The sequence below is a fragment of the Stenella coeruleoalba genome (assembly GCF_951394435.1).
Source record: "Stenella coeruleoalba genome assembly, chromosome: 6".
Lineage (NCBI taxonomy): Eukaryota > Metazoa > Chordata > Mammalia > Artiodactyla > Delphinidae > Stenella > Stenella coeruleoalba.
In genome coordinates this window covers 106,007,657-106,034,036 of record NC_137151.1, presented here as the reverse complement: position 1 = coordinate 106,034,036, position 26,380 = coordinate 106,007,657, and the positions used below count along the sequence as shown (strand labels likewise).

At 39.0% G+C, this 26,380-nt stretch overlaps 1 protein-coding gene across 4 annotated transcripts in view; it reads left to right on the top strand.

Moving 5' to 3' along the window:
• ABCA12 (ATP binding cassette subfamily A member 12) overlaps window positions 1-26,380 on the top strand; it is a gene marked incomplete at its 5' end in the record, with an annotated part of 280,846 nt that overhangs the window by 141,813 nt on the left and 112,653 nt on the right. For all 4 annotated transcript variants that reach the window (XM_079924327.1, XM_079924328.1, XM_079924330.1 and 1 more), the window contains one exon: window positions 20,359-20,512. In XM_079924327.1, the coding sequence (XP_079780453.1) occupies window positions 20,359-20,512 (154 nt within the window). The remainder of the gene's footprint in view (window positions 1-20,358; window positions 20,513-26,380) is intronic.

Genomic DNA, 26,380 nt, shown 5'->3' with positions numbered 1-26,380 from the left:
GCCATTCAGGAAGAGAGATTTCCAACTAGTATCATAATAAACAGGGCAAGGAGGACAGTGGGCAAAAAAAACCTAGGTCAATGAGTTACTCATAACATTTGCAAAAAATGGATGGCATTTATCAACTCAAAAGAGCATTGCTCTAAAGCTATTCTGAAACTGGCTTGTGGGTAAGATTGCATTATAATGAGTTTTCTCTGGTACTTCAGCAACTAAAACCTCCTAGTTTAACTCTAATGTAATTCCAGCATATTATCATTAAAAAGAAAAGTGGGAAGCATTTCAAACACACTGGCAAGCATAAAAGTGCCACAGACATTCACATATCCACTTCCTAACTTTATCAAACCCTAACATTTTTATGTCATATTTTCCAGAATTTTTTGGTTGTTGTTTAAAAGAAATCAAACATTAATGTACCATTGAGGACCCTGTGTAAACCACCCAGATTGGTTTCTCTCCCTTCCTTCCTGCTTCCCTCCTTCCCTTCCTAAAGGAAACCATTATCATTAATTCAGGGTTTAACATTCCCATGCTTGTATTATATTTTTTACTACATATTTATATACCTGACTACATTACATAACATTACTTTGCTACTTTTTAAAAATTTTTTCATGATTTCTGGACTTCATTTAATTTTGTTGTTGTTGGAAAGGTTGAGTTTATTACCCCTTGGAAATAGGGAGAGTGCACAACATGAGGAGTGCACACACTGTGGTGCGTCTCAGTGAGAGGGTGTTATTGTAGGATTTAGACTTTGGGTGATAACTGAGGCAGGTCCTAGGAAGCAGAGCTTTGCTCTGAATTGGGCATTGTCAGGAATCAGGAACAGTTCTATGATTCTTTGCAGAAGTGTGTCTCTGCTAATTTCCTTGCTAGTATATTAAGTGGTTCTTTTTTTTCTTCTTTTTCTTCTATTATGAACAGTGCAGCCTGAACCTTTATTTTATATGTCTCCTGGCATAACCGTAAGTGTTTTTCCCAGTTTTATTGAGATATAATTGACATATAATAATATATTAGTTTCAGGTATACAACATAGTGATACAATATATATATATATTGTAAAGTGATCACCACAAGAAGTTTAGTTAACATCGATTGCCTCACATGGTTACAAATTGTTCTTCTTGTGATGAGGACTTTTAAGATCTACTCACTTAGAAACTTTCAGATGTACAATAGAATATTGTTAACTATAGTCTCCATGCTATATATTACATTCCTAGGACTTGTTTATCTTATAACTGGAAGTCTGTACCTTTTGACCACAGGATTTTTAAACATTACGTAAATGGTACCCCACTCCAGCATCCTTTAACATCATACTTTTCAAGCTGGACATTATGTTTTGCTCAGCATTGTATTTTATGTGTTTACTTCTGTAGATTTATGCAACTTTGGTGCATTCATTTTGATCATGTACTCCATGCATAGATATATTACAGTCTGTTTATCCGTGGTCTTTGATGATCTCAGTTCTTTAATTTATTTCCAATGGTATTGTGATGGATATTCTTTTATATGTCTCTGTGTGCACGTGTGCACATGTGGTCTAGCATATATACCTAGAACTATGTATATTTTAAACTTTGTTGAATGTGGCCAAGTGCTTTCCACAGTGTAGCTTTACGAATTTATTTTTCCCCACCGTGGGATGAGAGTTCCCACTGCTGCGTATCCTCTCCAATACTTGGTATTGTCAGACTTTTTAAACTTTGGCCTATCTGATAGGTGTAAAATGGAATTTCATGATTTCAATTGTATTTTTCTGAGGTATGTTCTTTTCAGAAAAAAAACTTTTTTCTTAGAAAAAATAGGAAATACTAATTGCTATATTAATATTTTTTTGACTCTACAACTTAAGAAAATGCCACTGGGGAATTTTTCTCTCATGATTTTTTCCTAATGAGACAGTGGCTTTGATAAAAACTCTATAGAGAGGGAGGAGGAAGGCCAGTAAATATGTTGTGGGTTACAAAGCGAGCCACAGTTCACTTAAATTGTCTCTTTCGGATTGGCAGAAGTCTTGGTAAGAGAATCGTTGGCTTAGGAGAAAGTCAAGTTTGACAAGAAGATGAGGCTGCTACTTGTCAGCAGCCCTACTTAAAAGAAAAGGTTGTGACATACATTTTCCACTGGCAGGTTGTCACATCAATCATTTGTAAATCGATGTAATATGAATACCCGAGATCTAAATATGACACAAGCTGTTGAGGAGTGATCAGATCCGGAACCAGACCCTGTTCTTCCCAAACGAATAGAGCATTTGTTGAATCAGAGAAGTTACTAAGCTTCTGCCTTTATAGGACCTATTATTATTATTATTATTATTTTTTTTTTCTGGTACGCGGGCCTCTCACAGTTGTGGCCTCTCCTGTTGTGGAGCACAGGCTCCGGACGTGCAGGCTCAGCGGCCATGGCTCATGGGCTCAGCCGCTCCGTGGCATGTGGGATCTTCCCGGACCGGGGCACGAACCCGTGTCCCCTGCATCGGCAGGCGGAATCTCAACCTCTGCGCCACCAGGGAAGCCCGGACCTATTATTTTCTATACAATGATCCTAGCAATGTATTTCGCTGACTTTTATTCTTATACTCTAATGCACAAAGTTCTCTGTGATCATAACTGAATCCGATTTCTCAATGAGAAAAAATAGTAACATACCTCTATAGGGATGACTACTGAAATTCTTTTCTCCATATCATAATTCTTAACGGGTTACTGAGATCACATTTTAATTTTCAAACATAATTTTCATCTTATATTAAGTGCTTAATACTTCAACATGGCTAATCTCCTTTATAGGAGATTCTTCTACTTGTAATAGCTATGATGAATGGGTAGTCCGGATTTATTTTTCCTGCGTAAGTGAGGAAATGGCTCATTGTAGAGGTCATGGTTATGTAATAAATCATTTGCAAAGCTAGGATTAAAAAGGATACTTTTTTAAAAAAAATTTATGGCTGCATTGGGTCTTCGTTGCTGTGCGTGGGCTTTCTCTAGTTGTGGGGAGCGGGGGCTACTCTTCGTTGCGGTGCGTGTCCTTCTCATTGCCATGGCGTCTCTTGTTGCAGAGCACGGGCTCTGGGTGCGTGGGCTTCAGTAGTTGTGGCACGTGGACTTCAGTAGTTGTGGCTTGTAGACTCTAGAGCGCAAGCTCAGTAGTTGTGGTGCACAGGCTTAGTTGCTCTGCGGCATGTGGGATCTTCCCGGGCCAGGGGTCGAACCTGTGTCCCCTGCATTAGCAGGCGGATTCTTAACCACTGCGCTACCAAGGAAGTCCCAGACTGTGTACTTTAAAAAACCTCCCCAAATCCTTCTGGAATGAAATTCCCTTCTCCAAGCAATGGCTTAGATTTTGCTGAAGGACTGCCACAGTTGTAATGGACTCCCATAAATAAATGCTAAGGTGCTTGCTGAATTACTATATCTAAGCCAACTTAGTGAAGAGAATGCTTACAAGTAAGTTTTAGTACAATAAGACTCAAAGCCAAGATATTTTCTTATTAAAAAGTTCCCTCCTGGAAAGGGTTGCGGGGAGGAATCTTTCCAGTTCCAGGTCCCTTTTCAGTTGGGAATACATGAGACAATGGGTTAAGGCACTGCTTCCCAAAGTTTGCCCCATGGGATATTGATCCTCAGGATACGATCCAGTGCTACCTTAAGAAACAGGAAGAAGAAGAAAGGAAAAAAATTCTGTGTGCACATATGTGGAAATGTGGAATTAACCAAAGTTATTCAGGTTTTTTACTAAAAAACTTCTCAGAGTCTTTAATATGCAAATATATTCTGGCTTTCCCAGAACAGGAGATAGAATTTAGTTTCCTAAACTCATTTGGCCCCAGAGTCTGGTTTATGGAACTCCTGATATTCCCCCCACTACCTGCTCTCCCAATCCGCAACATCACATTGGAGACCCTCTGTAATGGGAGAGGGATTAATTCCTCAGTTCCTTCTCCCAGTGCAGGCTTTGTGAGTTAACTACGTAAACACCTGGTTGATATGCAATGTAGTTAACAATTAGCATAGCACTTCTTGCACAAATCAGAACAGATGTGGTGGCACTGGAGGAAGTATCACTCCTGCAGAGTACTCCCTCATTTTGCTACAGGTTAACTGATGTTGCTGGATCTGTGGGAGGGGGAATTGTCTCAGAGGAGGGGCTGCAATGGATGGGGCTCAGCACAGTGGCTCTCAACCCACCGGTACCAAGTCTTTTTGATATGACCAATCAGCACAGTCATACCACGTGTACCCAGTTTCACTTTAGCCCTGCCCCAGAGGCCAGAGGGTCCCCTCCTGGTCAGCCACATGCAGGGAGAATTAGGAAATTAAGTTTTATAGGAAGAATGTCCTGCAATGAAATGAGGATGTAGGATTCATTTTTCTTTTAACTCTAATTTAGAAGGAAATAAAACAGTTGCCAAGATTCTGTTTCTGAATGGCCGTGGCAGGGAGATTTTTAAAACGCGATTGTGAATCTCTCTTCCTAAAAAACAAGCGTCAGAAAAGCAAAATATTGGTTACCGTTAGGCCCTGTCTAACAGGATGAACAGACCCCAAGATGAGCTGTAGAACTCAACATTCTTTGCCAAGTGGGAATATTTTGAGTAGTATTAGTGGAGATTCCTGCTTTTTAATTTCTCCAGATTCAGTCCATGTGGCAGTTTATTATCTAGCATGTATGTGTTCCTGTTATGTCTCCTAGCCTTGAATCAAACCATTTTGTTTACAATTTGAATAGATTGGACCATGCCCTTTGGAACTCATCACCCAGCAGAGTCTCCTTAATATTCAGAAAGGAGAACAGCACAGTCTGTTCCAGAAACTTAGTAAGGTGGATTATGGAGCCGTTTGGGGTGACCATCGATTCAAGTGTGTACTTTAGGATCAAAGAGATAACATCCAAAGAGATAGCAATGTCCCAATTCCAAACTGCCTCACCCTCCTATCTTAAAAAATAGGGTAGGAGGGAGACGCAAGAGGGAGGAGATATGGGGATATATGTATACGTACAGCTGATTCACTTTGTTATAAAGCACAAACTAACACACCATTGTAAAGGAATTATACTCCAATAAAGATGTTAAAATAATAATAATAGGGGACTTCCCTGGTGGTGCAGCCTGCCAATGCAGGGGACACAGGTCCGATCCTTGGTCTGGGAAGATCCCACATGCCACAGAGCAAATAAGCCTGTGCACCACAACTACTGAACCTGCTCTCTAAAGCCCACGAGCTACAACTACTGAGCCAGCGTGCTGCAGCTACTGAAACCCGAACGCCTAGAGCCCGTGCTCCGCAACAAGAGAAGCCACCACAATGGGAAGCCCGCGCACTGCAACAAAGAGTAGCCCCCACTCATCCCAACTAGAGGAAGCCCGTGTGCAGCAACAAAGACGCAATGCAGCCAAAAATAAATAAAATTTTAAAAAATAATAATAGTAATAAGCCGAAGACATAAAGCAGGCAGGAATCTTTCCCCACTTCCTCTCACACCTGCAGTGTCATAACCAGAGCCCAAAATTATCCCCACAGGGACACTTTTTGCACCTTTCAAAATTTGTTGACTGTGATACTTGGAAGCAACTCCAAGGGATGTGGGAGACATGGGAAGGATCCCAGCATGAAGAACACCATCTCAATGACCCAAAGTTTGTTCTTGTTCTCTGTGGCTCTAGCCATTAAACATATACAGATGCCAACCTTTTGAGTATACAGGACCTCCTTACCCACTGCTTTAAGGAGTAGTCATTGTGCCACAGACCTCACTGCCAGAAACTGTCTTCATTTTGCCAATGGGTTTGAACTTGGAAAAGCACCTATGCTATGAAGCAAGACTTGCCTGGGGAGAATGAGGGAGAATGTGTCATGGCACCACACCCACTGAGCACGCAGTAATTGAAGCACTTCACCAGTTGATACAGGTACACATTATGAATTACTAGGAAGAGAAACATGTCATGCAATCATCCTAGCCATTCATTGGTTTAAGGCACAGAAATGGGAGATCACATAGAGCAGCAGAGCCCCAGCCATTGCGTGTGAATTAGACAGATGTTGCAACAGCAGTCTGGCGAGCAATGGTAGTAACTCATGATTCTGTGTGGTCTTTCCTCTTCAATGCTTCAATTTTGATATGACCAATCAGCACAGTCATACCATGTATACCCAGTTTCACTTTAGCCCTTACACAAGGGCTAAAGCACCTTACACAAGCTTTAATTAATCTTTCTTGTTACCCTGTGAGGTGGCAAGGTCTTTTATCCTCAATTAGGTAGATGTGGAAATAGAGATATAAAGAGGTTAATTTACCCCTGGTGATTCAGTGAATCAACAGCAAAACCAGAAGTGGTATCTGTTTTTCAAATTCTCAGTCTGTTCACTCCAAGATATACTGAAACTTAGCTGAAAAAAATGTTGTTTTCATTATTGTCATATATCATGGTTGTCCTAGATCCATCCCTGGCATTTTGGTTTTCATGTAACCTTGAGCAAATTGTTTGATCTTTCTGCAGTTACCTGCAAAATAGGTGTACACTTGCCCTGCCTATCCTATAGGACTGTCATGGGTTCACATGAAATTATAATTGTTTAATTCTCTCAAAATATGAAGTTTTTTTAAGCCAGTGTTTTACTATTTATTTTAAATTATATTTTATACATAAAATTTCTGACGACTCATGAAAACAAATGATTTCTATATGCATTTTGTTTAATAAAAGTATGATGAGGTTTGAAAGCAGGCACTCACTTGCTTTATCTCTCTCAAACACAGTCACACACACACACACACACACACACACACACACACACACTAATAACCCAGAGTTACATTTTAAAAATGTTTAAATGAAAGAAGATTTAATAGAAGAATGAACCTTACTTAGCACCACAGACACGCAATATCTGTTCAGTAAATATTTATTGAATAGATGATGGATGGATTCACTTTGTGGATAATAAACTCAGTGGTTGGTGTTTTACATGTCAGTGTGTACCAGCTAGGTTTTCAGAGAAGCCAAGAACTAAGAGCCTGTAATGATAAATGTTATTGATTTCATTAATCAGCATCAATCTCTCCACTTTTATAAGGAACATGAATATAATGCAATGTTATCCTTTGTACTTATTATCCATTGAACTTACTATATCCATTGTTATCCATTGAACTTACTATAATTTAGGGATAAAATTTGAAACTTTGTCTTACAAATAATAAAGATAAAGATGTATATTATGTTAAAATCCTAAATCATGCTGTCTCACTGTGACCCTCAGGGTTTCATCTATTCATTGATTCATTTATTAATATAATTAATTATTGCTTACAATGTGTCAAGCATTGTGCTAAAAAATATGTAAGAATTTTTCTTTCTTTCAAATAGCTTATTCTTTTTTTTTTTTTTTTTTTTTTTGCGGTACGCGGCCCTCTCACTGCTGTGGCCTCTCCCGTTGCGGAGCACAGGCCCCGGACGCACAGGCTCAGCGGCCATGGCTCACGGGCCCAGCCGCTCCGCAGCATGTGGGATCCTTCCGGACCAGGGCACGAACCCGCATCCCCTGCATCGGCAGGCGGACTCTCGACCTCTGCGCCACCAGGGAAGCCCTAGCTTATTCTTTAGTCTCTCAAAAAGTGCAGTTTTATTGAGCTAATGTCTCTGTCGGAAGATTCACAGTCATATCAGTATTTAATCCTAAACTAAGGTCTCTCTGGGCTGCAAAGGTTAAAAAAAAAGCCGTTTTTCAGAGGGAGTAAAGTCAGGAAGAGCTAGTGTATTTGATTTTACCTCGTGATGGGCAGGGGAACAAGACAGCTCTCCTCAGGGAACAGCCTGATCTTCCAAATGGAAAGTGCATTTGTACGAGAACAAGGACAGTCCTGTGGTTCATGATAATTTGAAAGGTCAGGTTTATGCCATTCATAATTTTAATTATGTCTTTAAAAATGTAATTGAGAAGGAAATTTGCTCAAAAATTAGAAGAATGAAAAGGCTTACTTTAATAAATTATTACAGATACACTTTGAGATTCATTTCCTTTCCCATACTTTCTTTATTCATATCTGGTTATCTGATTGTTTGCAGGTAATATTTCCAGATATACTTGTCTCATTTTGCGTGCTTGTCTTGGTGACAGATTCTTGCCATGGTGTTTCACAAGGCGACTTATCATTTGCCTGATTAGAAGGCCTGATACTCTTTCTGCAGATGTGACCCTATATCCAAAAAGTTAAGAAAAATATAACTCCTCGAATGAATAACTCCATATTTTAAAAAGTCAGAATTTTCTTCCAAGATTTATCATTCACCTCTTCACTAGGGGGAAAGAACAAATTCCTTTCACCTGGAAACACAAAAATACCACCTAGATTGGGTTCTGACCTGCTTCGAGAAAAACACAAAGAAACACAGTGGAAGTTCTCCGATTCTACCATTATTATAATACTTACAGATGTCACCAAGGCAGCCTACAGAATGCTTTCTGAGCCTAATGATGTCAGATGGAAGTGGCTTCATTACCAAAAAGACTGTGACAGTTCTTTCTTTAAAAATACAGTAAGGGGCTTCCCTGGTGGCGCAGTGGTTGAGAGTCCGCCTGCCGATGCAGGGGACGCGGGGTTCGTGCCCCGGTCCGGGAAGATCCCACATGCCGTGGAGCGGCTGGGCCCGTGAGCCACAGCCGCTGAGCCTGCGCGTCGGAAGCCTGTGCTCCAAAACAGGAGAGGCCACAATAGTGAGAGGCCTGCATAACGCAAAAAAAAAAAAAATTACAGTAAGTAGAAAATAGTACTTCTGTAGATAGTGCCAATGAGCAGAAATCTCCTGAAGTTATTATGGAAGTGGGCAAAAATCCTTCTGTAGTGGTGAAAAAGAAAAAAAAAGAATAAGAGAGGATGTTGGGAGAAATGTGCATTCTTGGCTATATCAGTGAGTAATGAGATGGAGAGGTAGGTAAGAGAAAGGGGAGCCTCAGGAGGAGGAGAGAAAAGAAGAAATGGAAAGAAGAAGGTGGCAAGTGGAAAGGAAAGAACAAAAGATTAAGAAATAGAGAAAAGAGAATAGTAGGTAGATTAGATGAGATAAGGGAAAAGGAAAAGAAGGATGGAGGTCAGGTGTAAACAAGAAATGAACGAGGCAGGAGAGGGAGAGGGACATGTGTAAGAGGTTATCCTCCTGGGGGTCAGCAGACTACAGCCTGTGGACCAAAGCCAGTCCATTGCCTTTTTCATAAATTAAGTTTTATTGGAATACAAGCAGGCGCATTGATGTACACATTGTCTATGGTTGCTTTCATGCTACAATGGCAGGGTTGGGTAATTGTGATGGAGACAGTATGGCCCACACCATAAAATATTTACTATCTAACTCTTATAGAGAAGTTTGCAGTCTAATCCTGTTGTTCTCAAACTTTAGTGTGCATCAGAATTACCTAGAGGACTTGTTAAAATAAAGATTACTGAAACCTATCCCCAACGTTTTTTACGAAGTAGATCTCACATTTTCATTTCTAATAAGTTTCCAGGTGACGCTGATGCTGTTGAGCCAGGCACTGCACTTTGAGAGCTACTGCTGTAATTTTTATGTCATGTCACCCTAATGTTGTACTGAATAAGGACATTCGTGCAGAAAGGGAAAGGAAAATCAAACTTGATCCTCCTTCTAGGTAAACACAGAGGCATAGGTTGATATCATAATTCTTTACAAAGTATCTTATTGAAAATTCTTAAACTGGATCTTTTTGTAATGCCAGTTTCATTCTTAAAACGATGAAAACTAAATTTGATTTCGTTAAAAGCTTAGTTAACTGGTGGTTTACTGCTAAAAATGTTTTACGGTTTGGTTTGAATCCACTCCCTGGAATACTGTTGGACTCTTGTCAGTGTTACTGGACTGTGTCAATAATGTTGACTGCATCCATCTTATGGGACCACCCGCTTCCCACCCATGGGTGGCTGCTCGTCCCACCTCACTGACGATGCCTGGCATAAGTGGCTTGAAATTTTGCTTACTACCCACCCCACCTCACTCCCAGACCCTGCTGGAGTCTCCGGGCTACAATTTCCCTGCGAAATTGCAAGTTCTTCAATAGCTTTCCTCCTGGAGATGGGTGTGAATGTTGTCCTGAGTGAGAGATTTTGGGGACTCGTGATACCAAGGACTTTATTCTGCCTCACACTCCATCCCAAGACCCTTAGATCTGGTTTTTCACCTACAAGTGGTGCCATAGTTTGCACATTTATCATCTTCCACCACATGTATCCTAAAATCTGTGCTCTGGCTGTGAACGTGGGCCACCAATGATTAGCTTTAACTTGGCATGCTCCTTGCTCGCTGCACAGAAGTTCTATGAAGGATAGAGAAATGTGACTCTTTTTCCAGCATCCTAGCGTTTAGGAATATAAAGACAAACATAATTTTGGAGCCTGAAAGTGCCAGAGACACCTTCAGAGCAGAATGAGTTCAGTTTAGAAGTAGCAGCTCTTCACAACATGGGATGGATGGTTGGATTCCACCATTGCTCTGAGTAGTTACTTCCTTGTACACATAACTAAGATGGGCAGGAGACTGAAAATTTCATGTTTTTCACAAGAAAGCTACAATACAGTTTAAATCTATTTCATTCTGACTTGTTAGTTCTAGAGGATTTCCAGATTTTGTGACAAGTTGATGGGCATGAGAAAGTATACTGTGGATATCAAAGAAGGATGAATGACATACATGGAATACAGTAGATGCTTGATAAGTCAGTGCTATTGTTGTTGCTCTCTTGTTTCAATGAGTGTATGGTTCTTGGTTAAAAAGTGATGGTAAAATAAATAATGCAGGCAGTTCAGATTCTGCATGATGCTGTGTTGACTTAAACTTGTACATACCACAACAAGTTCCTCTTTTTCATGAACCCATTGTAACAAATTAAATATCAGTTATCAAAAAAACTGCAAAACGTGGACTGTCTATACTTTTTAAACACCATGGGATCTTATTTCTAAAGAAATTCCTTGATGAATTTTCCTGTAAAATAAGCATATCTGTTGTTAACCATAGCAGAGAATGTTGTGGGTTTAAATTCTTTCAAATTTTTCTTTAATAATCTTCAAATTGTAATTAGTGCCAGAGTAAGTAAAACTGGATGTAATGTGCCACCTCTTACTAGACCTTCTTCCCGTGACATCTTTTCCCTTCTCTTCCTTTCTTCCTGTTGCGATGTGGCTTCTCCTGAGCTGCCAGTTTTCAGCACTGGCTTAGTCACGCCATCAGCTTGGTGAGTGGTATAGAGCAAAGGGGTCACCTGGTTCTATCTGCCTTCCATTCAAACGACCCCCTGCATGTTTTGAGATGGACTAGGATTCTTCCTAACCCTGAGTTAGTGGCTCCAGGTGGAATCTGTGTAAAAGGGTGACTTACCATTAATGGTGAAATTCCACTGCAGAACTATAAAGGTCTTGCTGTATGCAGTTCACCGTGGCAGAAATTTCGTTATAGAGGGGTGATGTGAAATGCTAACATGTAATTTGCTGCTCTGTGCTTATTCAAGGAATTGCGCCACAGTGAAAACATTGAAGGTTCACTGCAATTTTCACTTGTTTAATATTAGGAGAGACATGGGTCTTTCTGGTTTCAGAAAAAGAAGCATCTTAGAAGGTAGTAGTGAATAGTCTGATGGATTTAAGTTCTTTCCAATTTATTTTGAATTTTTGAAACTTCAATTCATACTGGTATTATCATATGTGTTAGTTTTTCCTGCAGCTGCTGTAACAGATTACCACAAACTTTGTGACTTTAAAACAACACCAACTTACTAATTTATGGTTCTGGAGTTCAGAAGCCCAAAATTTAGTCTTAGTGAGTTAAAAATTAATGTGTTGGCAGGGCTGCATTTCTTCCGAAGGCTCTAGGAGGATCTGTTTTCTGGCTTCTAGAGGTTGCCCACTTTCCTTGGCTTTTGGCTCTTTCCTCAATCTTCAAAGTCAACAGTATAGCATCTTCTAATCTTTCTCTCCATTTCATTTTTTTTTTCTCTTTAATTTTTTTCTGGCCAACTTTCCTATTACCCCTTCCTTTTTATTTTGAATTTTATTTTTTTATGTAGATCTGCATTTCAGTTACTTAGATTGAATTTCTATTTATTATTCTTTCTACTGATAGTGCATACTTAGCCATGTTGCTCTTACTATTTTTTCTTCTTTCTTTTTATAATAAAAACATATCTATACCGACAATCTTTTTAACAGATTCATGAGGAAGTTAAGGTTTTGCTCTGCAGTCTTTGGTTTGGAATTACCCTCATTTTTTCTAAACCTGCCTTTTTTATTTTATTTTATTTTTATTTATTTATTTATTTATGTATTATTTTCTTTTATGTTTTTAACATCTTTACTGGAGTATAATTGCTTTACAATGGTATGTTAGTTTCTGCTTTATAACAAAGTGAATCAGTTATATATATACATATATCCCCATATCTCTTACCTCTGGCGTCTCCCTCCCTACCACCCTCCCTATCCCACCCCTCTAGGTGGTCACAAAGCACGGAGCTGATCTTCCAGTGCTATGCAGCTGCTTCCCACTAGCTATCTGTTTTACATTTTGTAGTGTATATATGTCCATGCCACTGTCTCACTTTGTCCGAGCTTACCCTTCCCCCTCCCTGTATCCTCAAGTCCGTTCTCTAGTAGGTCTGCGTATTTATTCCCGTCTTGCCCCTAGGTTCTTCATGACCATTTTTGTTTGTTTGTTTTTTAGATTCCATATATATGTGTTAGCATACGGTATTTGTTTTTCTCTTTCTGACTTACTTCGCTCTATATGACAGACTCTGGGTCCATCCACCTCACCACAAATAACTCAGTTTTGTTTCCTTGTATGGCTGAGTAATATTCCATTGTGTATATGTGCCACATCTTCTTTCTCCATTCATCTGTTGATGGACACTTAGGTTGCTTCCATGTCCTGGCTATTGTAAATAGAGCTGCAGTGAACATTGCGGTACATGACTCTTTTTGAATTCTGGTTTTCTCAGGGTATATGCCCAGTAGTGGGATTACTGGGTCATATGGTAGTTCTATTTTTAGTTTTTTAAGGAACCTCCATACTGTCCTCCATAGTGGCTGTATCAATTTACATTCCCACCAACAGTGGAAGAGCGTTCCCTTTTCTCCACACCCTCTCCAGCATTTATTATTTGTAGATTTTTTGATGATGGCCGTTCTGACTGGTGTGAGATGATATCTCATTGTAGTTTTGATTTGCGTTTCTCTAATGATTAATGATGTTGAGCATTCTTTCATGTGTTTGTTGACAATCTGTGTGTCTTCTTTGGAGAAATATCTATTTAGGACTTCTGCCCATTTTGGGGTTGGGTTGTTTGTTTTTTTGATACTGAGCTGCATGTGCTGCTTGTAAATTTTGGAGATTAATCCTTTGTCAGTTGCTTCATTTGCAAATATTTTCTCCCATTCTGAGGGTTGTCTTTTGGTCTTGTTTATGGTTTCCTTTACTGTGCAAAAGCTTTTAAGTTTCATTAGGTCCCATTTGTTTATTTTTGTTTTTATTTCCATTTCTCTAGGAGGTGGATCAAAAAGGATATTTCTGTGATTTATGTCATGGAGTGTTCTGCCTATGTTTTCCTTTAAGAGTTTAATAGTGTCCGGTCTTACATTTAGGTCTCGAATCCATTTTGAGTTTATTTTTGTGTATGGTGTTAAGGAGTGTTCTAATTTCATTCTTTTCCATGTAACTGTCCAGCTTTCCCAACACCACTTATTGAAGAGACAGTCTTTTCTCCACTGTATATTCATGCCTCCTTTATCAAAGATAAAGTGACCATATGTGTGTGGGTTTATCTCTGGGCTTTCTATCCTGTTCCATTGATCTGTATTTCTGTTTTTGTGCCAGTACCATACTGTCTTGATTACTGTAGCTTTGTAGTGTAGTCTGAAGTCAGGGAGCCTGATTCCACCAGCTCCGTTTTCTTTCTCAAGACTGCTTTGGCTATTCGGGGTCTTTTGTGTTTCCATACAAATTGTGAATTTTTATGTTCTTGTTCTGTGAAAAATGCCAGTGGTAGTTTGATAGGGATTGCATTGAATCTGTAGATTGCTTTGGGTAGTATAGTCATTTTCACAATGTTGATTCTTCCAATCCACGAACATGGTATATCTCTCCATCTGTTTGTATCATCTTTAATTTCTTTCATCAGTGTCTTATAATTTTCTTCATACAGCTTTTTTTCTCCTTAGGTAGGTTTATTCCTAGGTATTTTATTCTTTTTGTTGCAGTGGTAAATGGGAATGTTTTCTTAATTTCACTTTCAGATTTTTCATCATTAGGATATAGGAATGCAAGAGATTTCTGTGCATTAACTTTGTATCCTGCTATTTTACCAAATTCATTGATTAGGTCTAGTAGTTTTCTGCTAGCATCTTTAGGATTCTCTATGTATAGTATCATGTCATATGCAAACAGTGACAGTTTTACTCCTTCATTTCCGATTTGGACTCCTTTTATTTCTTTTTCGTCTCTGATTGCTGTGGCTAAAACTTCCAAAACTATGTTGAATAATAGTTGTGAGAGTGGGCAACCTTGTCTTGTTCCTGATCTTAGTGGAAATGCTTTCATTTTTTACCCCTGAGGGCAATGTTCGCTGTGGGTTTGTCATATATGGCATTTATTCTGTTGAGGTAAGTTCCCTCTATGCCTACTTTCTTGAGAGTTTTTATCGTAAATGGGTGTTGAATTTTGTCGAAAGCTTTCTCTGCATCTATTGAGATGATCATATGGTTTTTCTCCTTCAATTTGTTAATATGGTGTATCACGTTGATTGATTTGCATATATTGAAGAATCCTTGCATTCCTGGAATAAACCCCACTTGATCATGATGTATGATCCTTGTAATGTGCTGTTGGATTCTGTTTGCTGGTGTTTTGTTGAGGACTTCTGCATCGATGTTCATCAGTGATATTGGCCTGTAGTTTTCTTTTTGTGTGACATCTTTGTCTGGTTTTAGTATCAGGGTGATGGTGGCCTTGCAGAATGAGTTTGGGGGTGTTCCTCCCTCTGCTATATTTTGGAAGTTTGAGAGGGATAGGTGTTAGCTCTTCTCTAAATGTTTGATAGAATTCGCCTGTGAAGCCATCTGGTCCTGGGCTTTTGTTTGTTGGAAAATTTTTAATCACAGTTTCAATTTCAGTGCTTGTGATTGGTCTGTTCATATTTTCTATTTCTTCCTGGTTCAGGGTCGGAAGGTTGTGCTTTTCTAAGAATTTGTCCATTTTTTCCGGGTTGTCCATTTTATTGGCATATAGTTGCTTCTAGTAATCGCTCATGATCCTTTGTATTCTGCAGTGTCAGTTGTTACTTCTCCTTTTTCACTTCTAATTCTATTGATTTGAGTCACTCCCTTTTTTCCTGATGAATCTTGCTAATGGTTTATCAATTTTGTTTATCTTCTCAAAGAACCAACTTTTAGTTTTATTGATCTTTGCTATTGTTTCCTTCATTTCTTTTTCATTTATTTCTGATCTGATCTTTATGATTTCTTTCCTGCTGTTAACTTTGGGTTTTTTTGTTCTTCTTTCTCTAATTGCTTTTGTAAGGTTAGGTTGTTTATTTGAGATATTTCTTGTTTCTTAAGGTAGTATTGTATTGCTATAAACTTCCCTCTTAGAACTGCTTTTGCTGCATCCCATAGGTTTTGGGGCATCAGTTTTCATTGTCATTTGTTTCTTGGTATTTTTTGATTTCCTCTTTGATTTCCTCAGTGATCTCTTGGTTATTAAGTAGTGTATTGTTTAATGTTTATATTTTTTATAGATTTTTTCTGGTAATGGATATCTAGTCTCATAGCGTTGTTCTCGGAAAAGATACTTGATATGATTTCAATCTTCTTAAATTTACCAAGGCTTGATTTGTGACCCAAGATATGATCTATCCTGGAGAATGTTCCATGAGCACTTGAGAAGAAAGTGTATTCTATTGTTTTTGGCTGGAATGTCCTATAAATATCAATTAAGTCCATCTTGTTTAATATATCATTTGAAGCTTGTGTTTCCTTATTTATTTTCATTTTTGATGATCTGTCTCTTGGTGAAAGTGGGGTGTAAAAGTCCTCTACTATGATTGTGTTACAGTCGATTTCCCCTTTTATGGCTGTTAGCATTTGCCTTATGTATTGAGGTGCTCCTATATTGGGTGCATAAATATTTACAATTGTTATATCTTCTTCTTGGATTGATCCCTTGATCATTATGTAGTGTCCTTCTTTGTCTCTTCTAATAGTCTTTGTTTTAAAGTCTATTTTGTCTGATATGAGAATTGCTACTCCAGCTTTCTTTTGATTTCCATTTGCATGGAATATCTTTTTCCATCCCCTCACTTTCAGTCTGTATGTGTCCCTAGGTCTGAAGTGGGTCTGTTGTAGACAGCATATATATGGGTCTTGTTTTTGTATCCATTCAGCCAGTCTATGTCTTTTGGTTGGAGCATTTAATCCATTTACATTTAAGGTAATTATCGATATGTATGTTCCTATTACCATTTTCTTAATTGTTTGGGGTTTGTTATTGTAGGTCTTTTCCTCCTCTTGTGTTTCTTGCCTAGAGAAATTCCTTTAGCATTTGTTGTAAAGGTGGTTTGGTGGTGCTGAATTCTCTTAGCGTTTGCTTGTCTGTAAAAGTTTTAATTTCTCTGTCAAATCTGAATGAGATCCTTGCTGAGTAGAGTATTCTTGGTTGTAGGTTTTTCCCCTTCATCACTTGAAAGGTGTCCTACCACTCCCTTCTGGCTTGCTGAGTTTCTGCTGAAAGATCAGCTGTTAGCCTTATGGGGATTCCCTTGTATGTTATTTGTTGTTTTACCCTTGCTGCTTTTAATATTTTTTCTTTGTATTTAATTTTTGATAGTTTGATTAATATGGTCTTGGCATGTTTCTCCTTGGGTTTATCCTGTATGGGATTCTCTGTGCTTCCTAGACTTAACCATTTCCTTTCCCTTATTAGGGAAATTTTCAACTATAATAGGTTCAAATATTTTCTCAGTCCGTTTCTTTTTCTCTTCTTCTTTTGGGGCTCCTATAATTTGAATGTTGGTGCGTTTAATGTTGTCCCAGAGGTCTCTGAGACTGTCCTCAATTCTTTTCATTCTTTTTCCTTTATTCTGCTCTGCAGTAGTTATTTCCACTATTTTATCTTCCAGGTCACTTAACCGTTTGTCTGCCTCAATTATTCTGCTATTGATCCCATGTAGAGAACTTGTAATTGCATTTATTATATTGTTCATCACTGTTTGGTTTCTCTTTAGTTCTTCTAGGTCCTTGTTAAATGTTTCTTGTATTTTCTCCATTCTATTTCCAAGATTCTGGATCAACTTTACTATCATTATTCTGAATTCTTTTTCAGGTAGACTGCCTATTTCTTCTTCATTTGTTAGGTCTAGGTTTTTATCTTACTCCTTCATCTGCTGTGTGTTTCTCTGTCTTCTCAGTTTGCTTAAGTTACTGTGTTTGGAGTCTCCATTTTGCAGGCTGCAGGTTCATAGTTCCTGTTGTTTTTGGTGTCTGCCCCCAGTGGCTAAGGTTGGTTCAGTGAGTTGTGTAGGCTTCCTGGTGGAGGGGACTAATGCCTGTGTTCTGGTGGATGAGGCTGGATCTTGTCTTTCTGGTGGGCAGGTCCACGTCTGGTTGTGTGTTTTGGGGTGTCTGTGGCCTTATTATGATTTTGGGCAGCCTCTCTGCTAATGGGTGGTTTGTGGTCCTGCCTTGCTAGTTGTTTGGCATAGGGTGTCCAGCACTGTAGCTTGCTGGTCGTTGAGTGGAGCTGGGTCTTGGCTTTGAGATGGAGATCTCTGGGAGATATTTGCTGTTTGATATTATGTGGATCTGGGAGGTCTCTTGTAGACCAGTGTCCTGAACTTGGCTCTCCCATCTCAGAGGCACAACACTGACTCCTGGCTGGAGCACCAAGAGCCTGTCATCCACACGGCTCATGATAAAAAGGAGAAAAAAAAGAAAGAAAGAAAGAAGAGAGCACTGAAACCAAAAAACAAATCCACCAATGATAACAAGCACTAAAAACTGTACTACAAAAAACAAAAAACAGACAGACATTACCCTAGGACAAATGGCAAAAGCAAAGCTATACAGACAAAATCACACCCAGAAACATACACATACACACTCACAAAAAGAGAAAAAGAGAAAAAAATATATATATCATTGCTCTCAAAGTCCATCTCCTCAATTTGGGCTGATTCGTTGTCTGTTCAGGTATTCCACAGATGCAGGTACATCACGTTGATTGTGGAGATTTAATCCGCTGCTCCTGAGGCTGCTGGGAGAGATTTCCCTTTCTCTTGTTTGTTCGCACAGCTCCCACGGTTCAGCCTTGGATTTGGCCCCACCTCTGCGTGTATGTCACCTGAGGGCGTCTGTTCTTTGCTCAGACAGGATGGGGTTAAAGGAGCAGCTGATTCGGGGGCTCTGGCTCACTCAGGCCAGGGGGAGGGAGGGGGCACGGAGTGCGGGGTGAGCCTGTGGTGGCAGAGGCCGGGGCGACGTTGCAACAGCCTGAGGCGCGCGTGTGTTCTCTGGGGGAAGTTGTCCCTGGATCACAGGACCCTGGCAGTTGTGGGCTGCACAGGCTCCTGGGAGGTAAACCTGCCTTTTTTGAAAGTTCATTGTCTCTGTATTCCCCGAAGGGAGGAAGCTAGTGTTTTAGAATCAAACCTAATTGTGAAAAGATTTGTAATTCACAGCTTGCCTTTTATCTTTTTTTTTTTTTTACATCTTTATTGGAGTATAATTGCTTTACAATGATGTGTTAGTTTCTGCTTTATAACAAAGTGAATCAGTTATACATATGTTCCCATATCTCTTCCCTCTTGCGTCTCCCTCCCTCCCACCCTCCCTATCCCACCCCTCCAGGCGCTTTTGATCTCCCTGTGCTATGCAGCTGCTTCCCACTAGCTATCTACCTTACATTTGGTAGGGTATATATGTCCATGCCTCTCTCTCGCTTTGTCACAGCTTACCCTTCCCCCTCCCCATATCCTCAAGTCCATTCTCTAGTAGGTCTGTGTCTTTATTCCTGTCTTACCCCTAGGTTCTTCATGACATTTTTTTTTCTTAAATTCCATATATATATGTTAGCATATGGTATTTGTCTTTCTCGTTCTGACTTACTTCACTCTGTATGACAGACTCTAGGTCTATCCACCTCATTACAAATATCTCAATTTCTTTTCTTTTTATGGCTGAGTAATATTCCATTGTATATATGTGCCACTGGTACAGCCACTATGGAGAACAGTATGGAGGTTCCTTTAAAAACTACAAATAGAACTACCATATGACCCAGCAATCCCACTACTGGGCATATACCCTGAGAAAACCAGAATTCAAAAAGAGTCATGTACCACAATGTTCATTGCCTTTTATCTTGACTCATGTGTGTGCCATCATCATATTTTACAAAGCAAATGTTAAAGTAAAGGTTACAAAACCATTAACTGTTACAATACTTGTGGCTTTAGTATTGGGGAAAATCTGCATATTAATTCATACCATTATTATTGGTTTTTAAATAGGAAGAAAATGTTGTGTGTCCAGGATAATTAATTTAGCTATTATGTTAAATTTTGAGGACAACAAAAATATTTCCTGTATTTGGAAGATTGGCTGCATTTATAATGACTTTGATTACAAAAGAAGACATGTACATTGTGGGAGAAAATAGTTAATATACAGTCAAATGAAAGTAAACAAAGTCATTTGAAATAACCACCAAGGAAAAAAATTCCTCCAGGTTTTTTATTTTTTTAATTTATTTATTGTTTACTTGGCCATGCCATGCGGCATGTGGGATTTTAGTTCCCTGACAAGAGATCGAACCCAAGACCCCTGCAGTGGAAGTGTGGACTCTTAACCACTGGACTGCCAGGGAAGTCCCACTCCAGATTTTTTAATATACTACATATATTTATATATATATTTTTACAATTATGGCTATTCTGGTCATACTGTTTTCTGATCTCCTTTTTTTAATAAGCAGTGTATTACAAATATTTTCCATATTATTTGACAACATTTTTATTGGCTGCCTTGTGTTTTATTATATGGGTACACTGTGATTTATTTTTAAAACACTCTGGCAAACATTCTTGCAGCTACTTCCTTAGAGTAAATCCCAGGAAGAGAAGTTTTGGGGGCAACAAGCATTTTAAAGTCTTTTGATACATGGGGGACCCAAACAGTCATAATGCAGAAGATAATTTCACAAAACTGCACTCCTTTCCCTTCCCAGGTAAACATCACAGTGATCTAATTATTGTTTGTTTGTTTGTTTTTAACTTTTAGGTTACCTTGCACCTCGAAACCTTCCTAGTACTGGCTTCTTCCCATTGCTGCAAACCCTACTCTGTGACACAGACTCTAAATGCAAAGACACACCCTATGGGCCACAGGATCTGCTTCGTAGGCAAGGAATTGACGATGCACAATTTAAAGACAGGTAGGGACACTTCCAAGTGTGTTCAGTTGCTGTGAGAGATCAGACCTTGTTTCCTTATGAGATATCCAGGAAGCCTTCCTAGGTTAGGTATACAACTTTATTTTCTCTATCTACAAATGTGATGATCTAAATATGAATGAACGAGGTGGGTACAAACTGGAATTACCATTTTTATGTAGGATTAAGCATAATCTACTTTGATGAATTACTCAAATTTTGCCTTTTAAAACTACTTACGGTTACCGGAGGATGGGGGTGGGGATAAATTGGGAAATTGGGACGGACATATACACACTGCTATACACAAAAAATAGATAACTATTAAGGAGCTACTGTATATCACAGGGGACCCTACTCAATACTCTGTGATGGTCTATAGGGGAAAAGAATCTTAAAAGAAAAAAAAAAAGGGTGGATATACGTGTATGTATAACTGATTCACTTTGCTGTACACCTGAAACTAACACAACATTGTAAATCAACTATACTCCAACAAAAATCAAAAAAACAACAACGACAAAAAAAAACCTGGGTTGGCAAGGCAGTCCTTCTTAACTTCCCTCAGAGATTCTCTATCCTACCTCAAATTGTCAGTGACATTGCCCTAAGACTCGATCACAAGCATAAGATATAGGGCGATGTCAGGGATATTATCTCCTGGAAGAATAACATATTTATCTAGCTCTATGTGGAACTTCTAGATATAACAGAAACCAGGAAATGCAAATAAGGAAATTAAGGGTCTAGAAATCAAAGTAATAAAGTTGAAAGTATTCTTAACTAAACAGCAATCTTTAAATGAAGTTAATGTGTATGGTGTGAGAAGAAACTGTAGAATAAAGTTAGGGAATCTAGACCACTTACAACCTCAGTTTTCCATCCTGAGATTTTAAACCTAAAGAGACACCCAAGAGCCCAACTGTCTGTAGAACTGAGAAAAACATTGTAATCTGAATTGACCATGAGATTATCCTGGTAGAGATTTTTTTAAGTGTCTCGCAAGAAAAGATTATATTTATCTATAATCAGAGATATTTGGTTCCAAAATTTTAATTTAAATTCCTTGACATGTAGCACCATTTCTCCTTTAATATTATCTTTGTGATTTTGATCATCAGATAATATGGGAGATACTTTAAGAGAGTTACTAACTACAAGCTGCTTAGCATAAAATATCAACATGTCAAGAATTGTCCTGGGAAATGACTTGAGACACCTAATTATTGGGTTGCTAATTCACATTGGTTTTGTGAACCAAACAAATTCTCTACCATTTTGTTACTTGCATTGTAATGGAAAAGTAAGCAAAAAAGCAATAAAATAAATAAATAGCATAATTACTGATAATAATAAATGTATTAGCAAGAAAATAGAGCAGGTTAAGAGGTAGAAACTGAAAGGTGGGAATTTAATAGGGTAGCAAAAGAAGGGCCTCTGCTAGAAGGTGACATTCGGGTAGAGACCAACAAGGACAGGGAAAAACCAGCACCAGCATGTGAACATCTAGAAGATAAAATTCCAGGCAGAGAAATAGTCAGTGATCCTGAAGCGGGGACAAACCTGATCATTTAGAGGAACAGAAAGTCGGCTAATATGACTAGAACATAGTGAGGGATAATGAAAGCGGTAGGGGATATGGCGAAACAATAAAAACCATGAGAGAAAGAGCCTGAAGAATCAAACAGGTAAGCAAAGGGAAAGGATTTGTCTTTTGTTTTTAGTATAATGAGAAGCCACTGGAAATTTTTAAGCAGGGAAATGACATGACATATTTTCTATGAGACTAATATATTCTAGACATATACAAGCATTACCTCAGCTAGCAACTAGTTGAGTTGTGTATCTCTGCAAGGAGACCCAAAGCTGACTAGAGCCTATGCCCCCTTGTGTAATCAGTGTAGAGATAAAGTGAATGAATATTTTATTCATTCAACCACTTCACAGATGGTCTCTATGTCCCTATGTGAGTGATGAATTAGGCAAGGTTTATGCCTATGTTCTAGCAGGGTAAGGTAAATATTAAATCAACGATAGCAGGAGAAAGTGCAATGAAGAGTGCCAGAAGGATGCTGAAGCAAGACACCTCCATACTTAAAGTAGAAAGAGAGCTTTCAGCTGACATAATCAGGTAAATCTTCATGGAAAAGTTGTACTTGAGATGGACATTTCGTGAGCCAAGTGATAGAGAAGATATGGGGAAAATTAATGTCCATTATTTACAAATTGGATTACAGCTTCAGCTGGGGCTCTCATCTTTGTATCTTTTTTTTTTTGTGAAGAATTAAGTAACAATGAGGGAAATAGTTAACAAAATCTAAGAAGTCCATAAATATACCTCTGCTCAAAGAAGTATTTTTCTATGTAAAATACTCCAAATCCATGGAGTCCCCTGAGATGAGCCATTGAGTTAGTTTTGGAACCAGGATTAAAGTCCAGGTTTATTTTACACTCTGTCGGTTATTCTCCAGATAGCTGATCATGTCTCTTTGTTTTCAGTTTTATTCCAATCTCCAGGTATTTTATTGAGCTCAAGCTCTATATTGCTGTATATTCAGTATTTTCTCTAAACCACCAAGTAATTGGAACTTAATTTGGAAAATGATGTACAATAATAAAATTGCATTAATGATATTCCCCACCATGCTATTAACTTTTATGCTTTATAGCCATGCAGTGAAACTGGGGCATGGTTACTAGGTAAGCCGTCCCATACTAAGTAAGCCATTGCACTAAATTACTTCCCTTTGTTGAAGAAAGATTCACCAGCATAGCCTCATTAAGAAACAAAACAGTCAGGGAAAAAAAAAAATGCCGTCTTTGGCTTCATCAAAAGAGGCCCACCTGGGGCTTCCCTGGTGGCGCAGTGGTTGAGCGTCCGCCTGCCGATGCAGGGGACACGGGTTCGTACCCCGGTCTGGGAAGATCCCACATGCCGAGGAGCGGCTGGGCCCGTGAGCCATGGCCGCTGAGCCTGCGCATCCGGAGCCTATGCTCCGCAATGGGAGAGGCCGCAACAGTGAGAAGTCCGCGTGCCGCAAAAAAAAAAAAAAAAAAGGCCCACCATGTTTATTTTGAAAGACATGATCACACTCAGTCACTACTTGCTGGTCAGTCGCCAAGTTTTTTCATGCGTTTTTGCATTGGCACCAACCTTCTGTTATTAAATTCATATTTTTCTTAAGCATTAGCTTCAGGATGAGGTGCTTTAAAAAAAATTCAACACTATACTCAGCATCAACTGTAACTAGCTGTCTGAAAGAAGAAATGATTACATTTCTGATTTTTTGGCCCTTAATGCACAAGGGATGATCCAACATCATGGGACATACCCTTGTGGTCCTTCCTCCCTGCCCTGCCTCTAAGAATACATCAGAATGGCTGTGCCATTGCTCACACAGCTGGCAAGTGGCAAAGATCATCTTGCAGAGCTCACAGGGTCATTATTTGGAGAAGCAGTTCAACATTCCTGCAGCTCCTGTGGGGTATTGCCTCTGTGGATTTACTCCCTATCTCTGTCATGTCGACACTCATCCATGACCTGTGTTTTCCAAATTCATACCTCTGCTCCTATTGAATGGCTCCTACAGAACTTGAAACATAGCTAATCAGATTCTATTCAGGGAAATTTTTTAAGTGCCAAGACTTTTGTTTAATACTGAAAAATATGGATGTGTTTAGAAACTGACCTGAAGGTATTATTGGGAATATAAGGGAAGTGGAAGTAAAACAGTTATGTGTCCTCATTTGACTATAAAGATGAGGTGAGATGTATAAGTCTCACACTGTATTAATTTCAGAGTAATTATTAACCATCTAGTAATCATTTTAGTGAGTATTCATATAAAAATAAAGGTTAAAATTTCATTTATCAAAAACAAAGTGGAAGGAAGTCTTAACTGCCACACAGGCAAAATTGTTAATTCATTGAGTTAGAATGTATTGAATGTGTACCACCTGCTGGAGACAATGCAACTCACTATGGATACATAGATGACTAAGGCATATCCCTATATAAACTTAAAATCTAGTGGGAGAGAGAGATAGAGACTACTAAACAGGTAAATTAATCTATGACGTGGTAAATGTGATGAATATTTGTTTAGTTCTCACTGTGCCCAGGACGTCAGACAACAAATGGTGAATAGTTACACAGACACCCTGAGACATTGTTTCTGCCTGAGGAATATGCATCTGACTGTTGGATATATTATTGGAGTGGAGAGAGGTTTGAGTGGGGAGATATCAGAAGAGTTCTCCAGAGACCTGTGTGAGTAAGATCATTAAGGACAGATAGGGTGGTGGTTACCAGACTAGAGGAAGGTGTTTTTGAGATAGGCCATAAAAAAAGAATCTCAGAACTTCATAAAGGAAAGAAATCAATGGCGGCCCTTGTAGAGTCAGTTTAGAGGAATAGGCAGGTAGCTTTGCTGCTGACTGTGATGGCAAAATGACAAATTCCCTTGTAGTGTTGCCATATTAATCTGCCTGTGTCAGGGCTAGGTAGAACATAATACGTACAGGGTCATCTGAAAGCTACTGTGATGTTATCTCCTCCTCTATATTCTATGTGCTTCTGATACACCTATACCCCCAAGGCATTTCCTCATCTGCCCATCATGGTGCCTTTAGAAATGTATTAGCTCAGATATACATTATATCTCCAAAGTCCCTCCAAAGAGTATAAAAAATCCTAGGACAGAGCAACATATGAAGGCATTTCTAAATCTTAACACCTTAATGATATAGATTGTTGATTGGTAAGTGAGCTACCTAGAAGAGAGGTGTATGTTGAACATGGGCAGGCAGGGGTTGTATCTGAAGCATAGATGACCCTGAAGGAATGAACATCAGAATGAAATTGAAGAAAATAATGAATAAAATTAAAATGACTTCTTCTTGGGGGAGTCAGGAAGGACAAGCGTATCAAATCACTGAGGAGGCCTCAATGCCATTACAACATTCCTATTTGTACTTAAAAGTCGGTAATGAATGTCATCTGAAGCTGGAATCAGAACTGGACCTGGAGCAGATTTCATGCCTTCTTTCCAGGTGTCACTACATACCGTATAATTGTGAGTCTGGGGAAAAAGGGAAAAAATATAAAAAGTTTAATCCTTAAAGACAAAAAAAGAATGTCAGAATTTTCTTTTTAGGATTTGCCATATGTGTCTTTCCTGGAAGCAGTTCCTTTTAAAGACAGAATTACCATGGCACACATGGATGCCGCCCACACAGGTAGTCTTTCCCACTCACAGGAAATACAGAGACATTCAATATAAGTGCATAAATCCTACCGTTGCAATGATATCTATAAATGTGTCATTTCCCCAATGTACCTGTTGGTAGACATGTCTGAGAAGAAGTAAAACTACTCTGAGCCTAGTTTCCCTCCTGGTATCTTAAATTTAACATTTTGAATCCAAGATGTTTCCCTTATTAAATTCCTTTTCAAAGTAGAGCACTATAAATACGATAGAAGCAGACTCTACCTCTTCAACATCTTAGAGGCAGGCCCTTAGCCATCTCCGTGGTACTGTACATGTGGCTGGGTCCAGTAAAAGGCAGTAAAGTGATGCCATGGGCCACTTGGAGATTTGACTCAGGCTTTCTTGCCTCACCCAGAAGGTTGAATTCTCTGGACTCAGGTGAGCCTACATGCTGGATTCAGGGGCATCCAAATTTTGTATAATGCCTTAATATACCTCCCAGAGACATCTAGTATGAGAGAGATTCTCTGAGACTTTCTTAGAGCTATTCAGAGTTCCTGAATAGGATTTTTAAATCTCCTGAGTAGGTCCTAGAGAGTGGGATTAGGGAAGAGCCATCATTGAATAAATCCACTTCTCTGTCACAGCCTAGTGCAGGGTT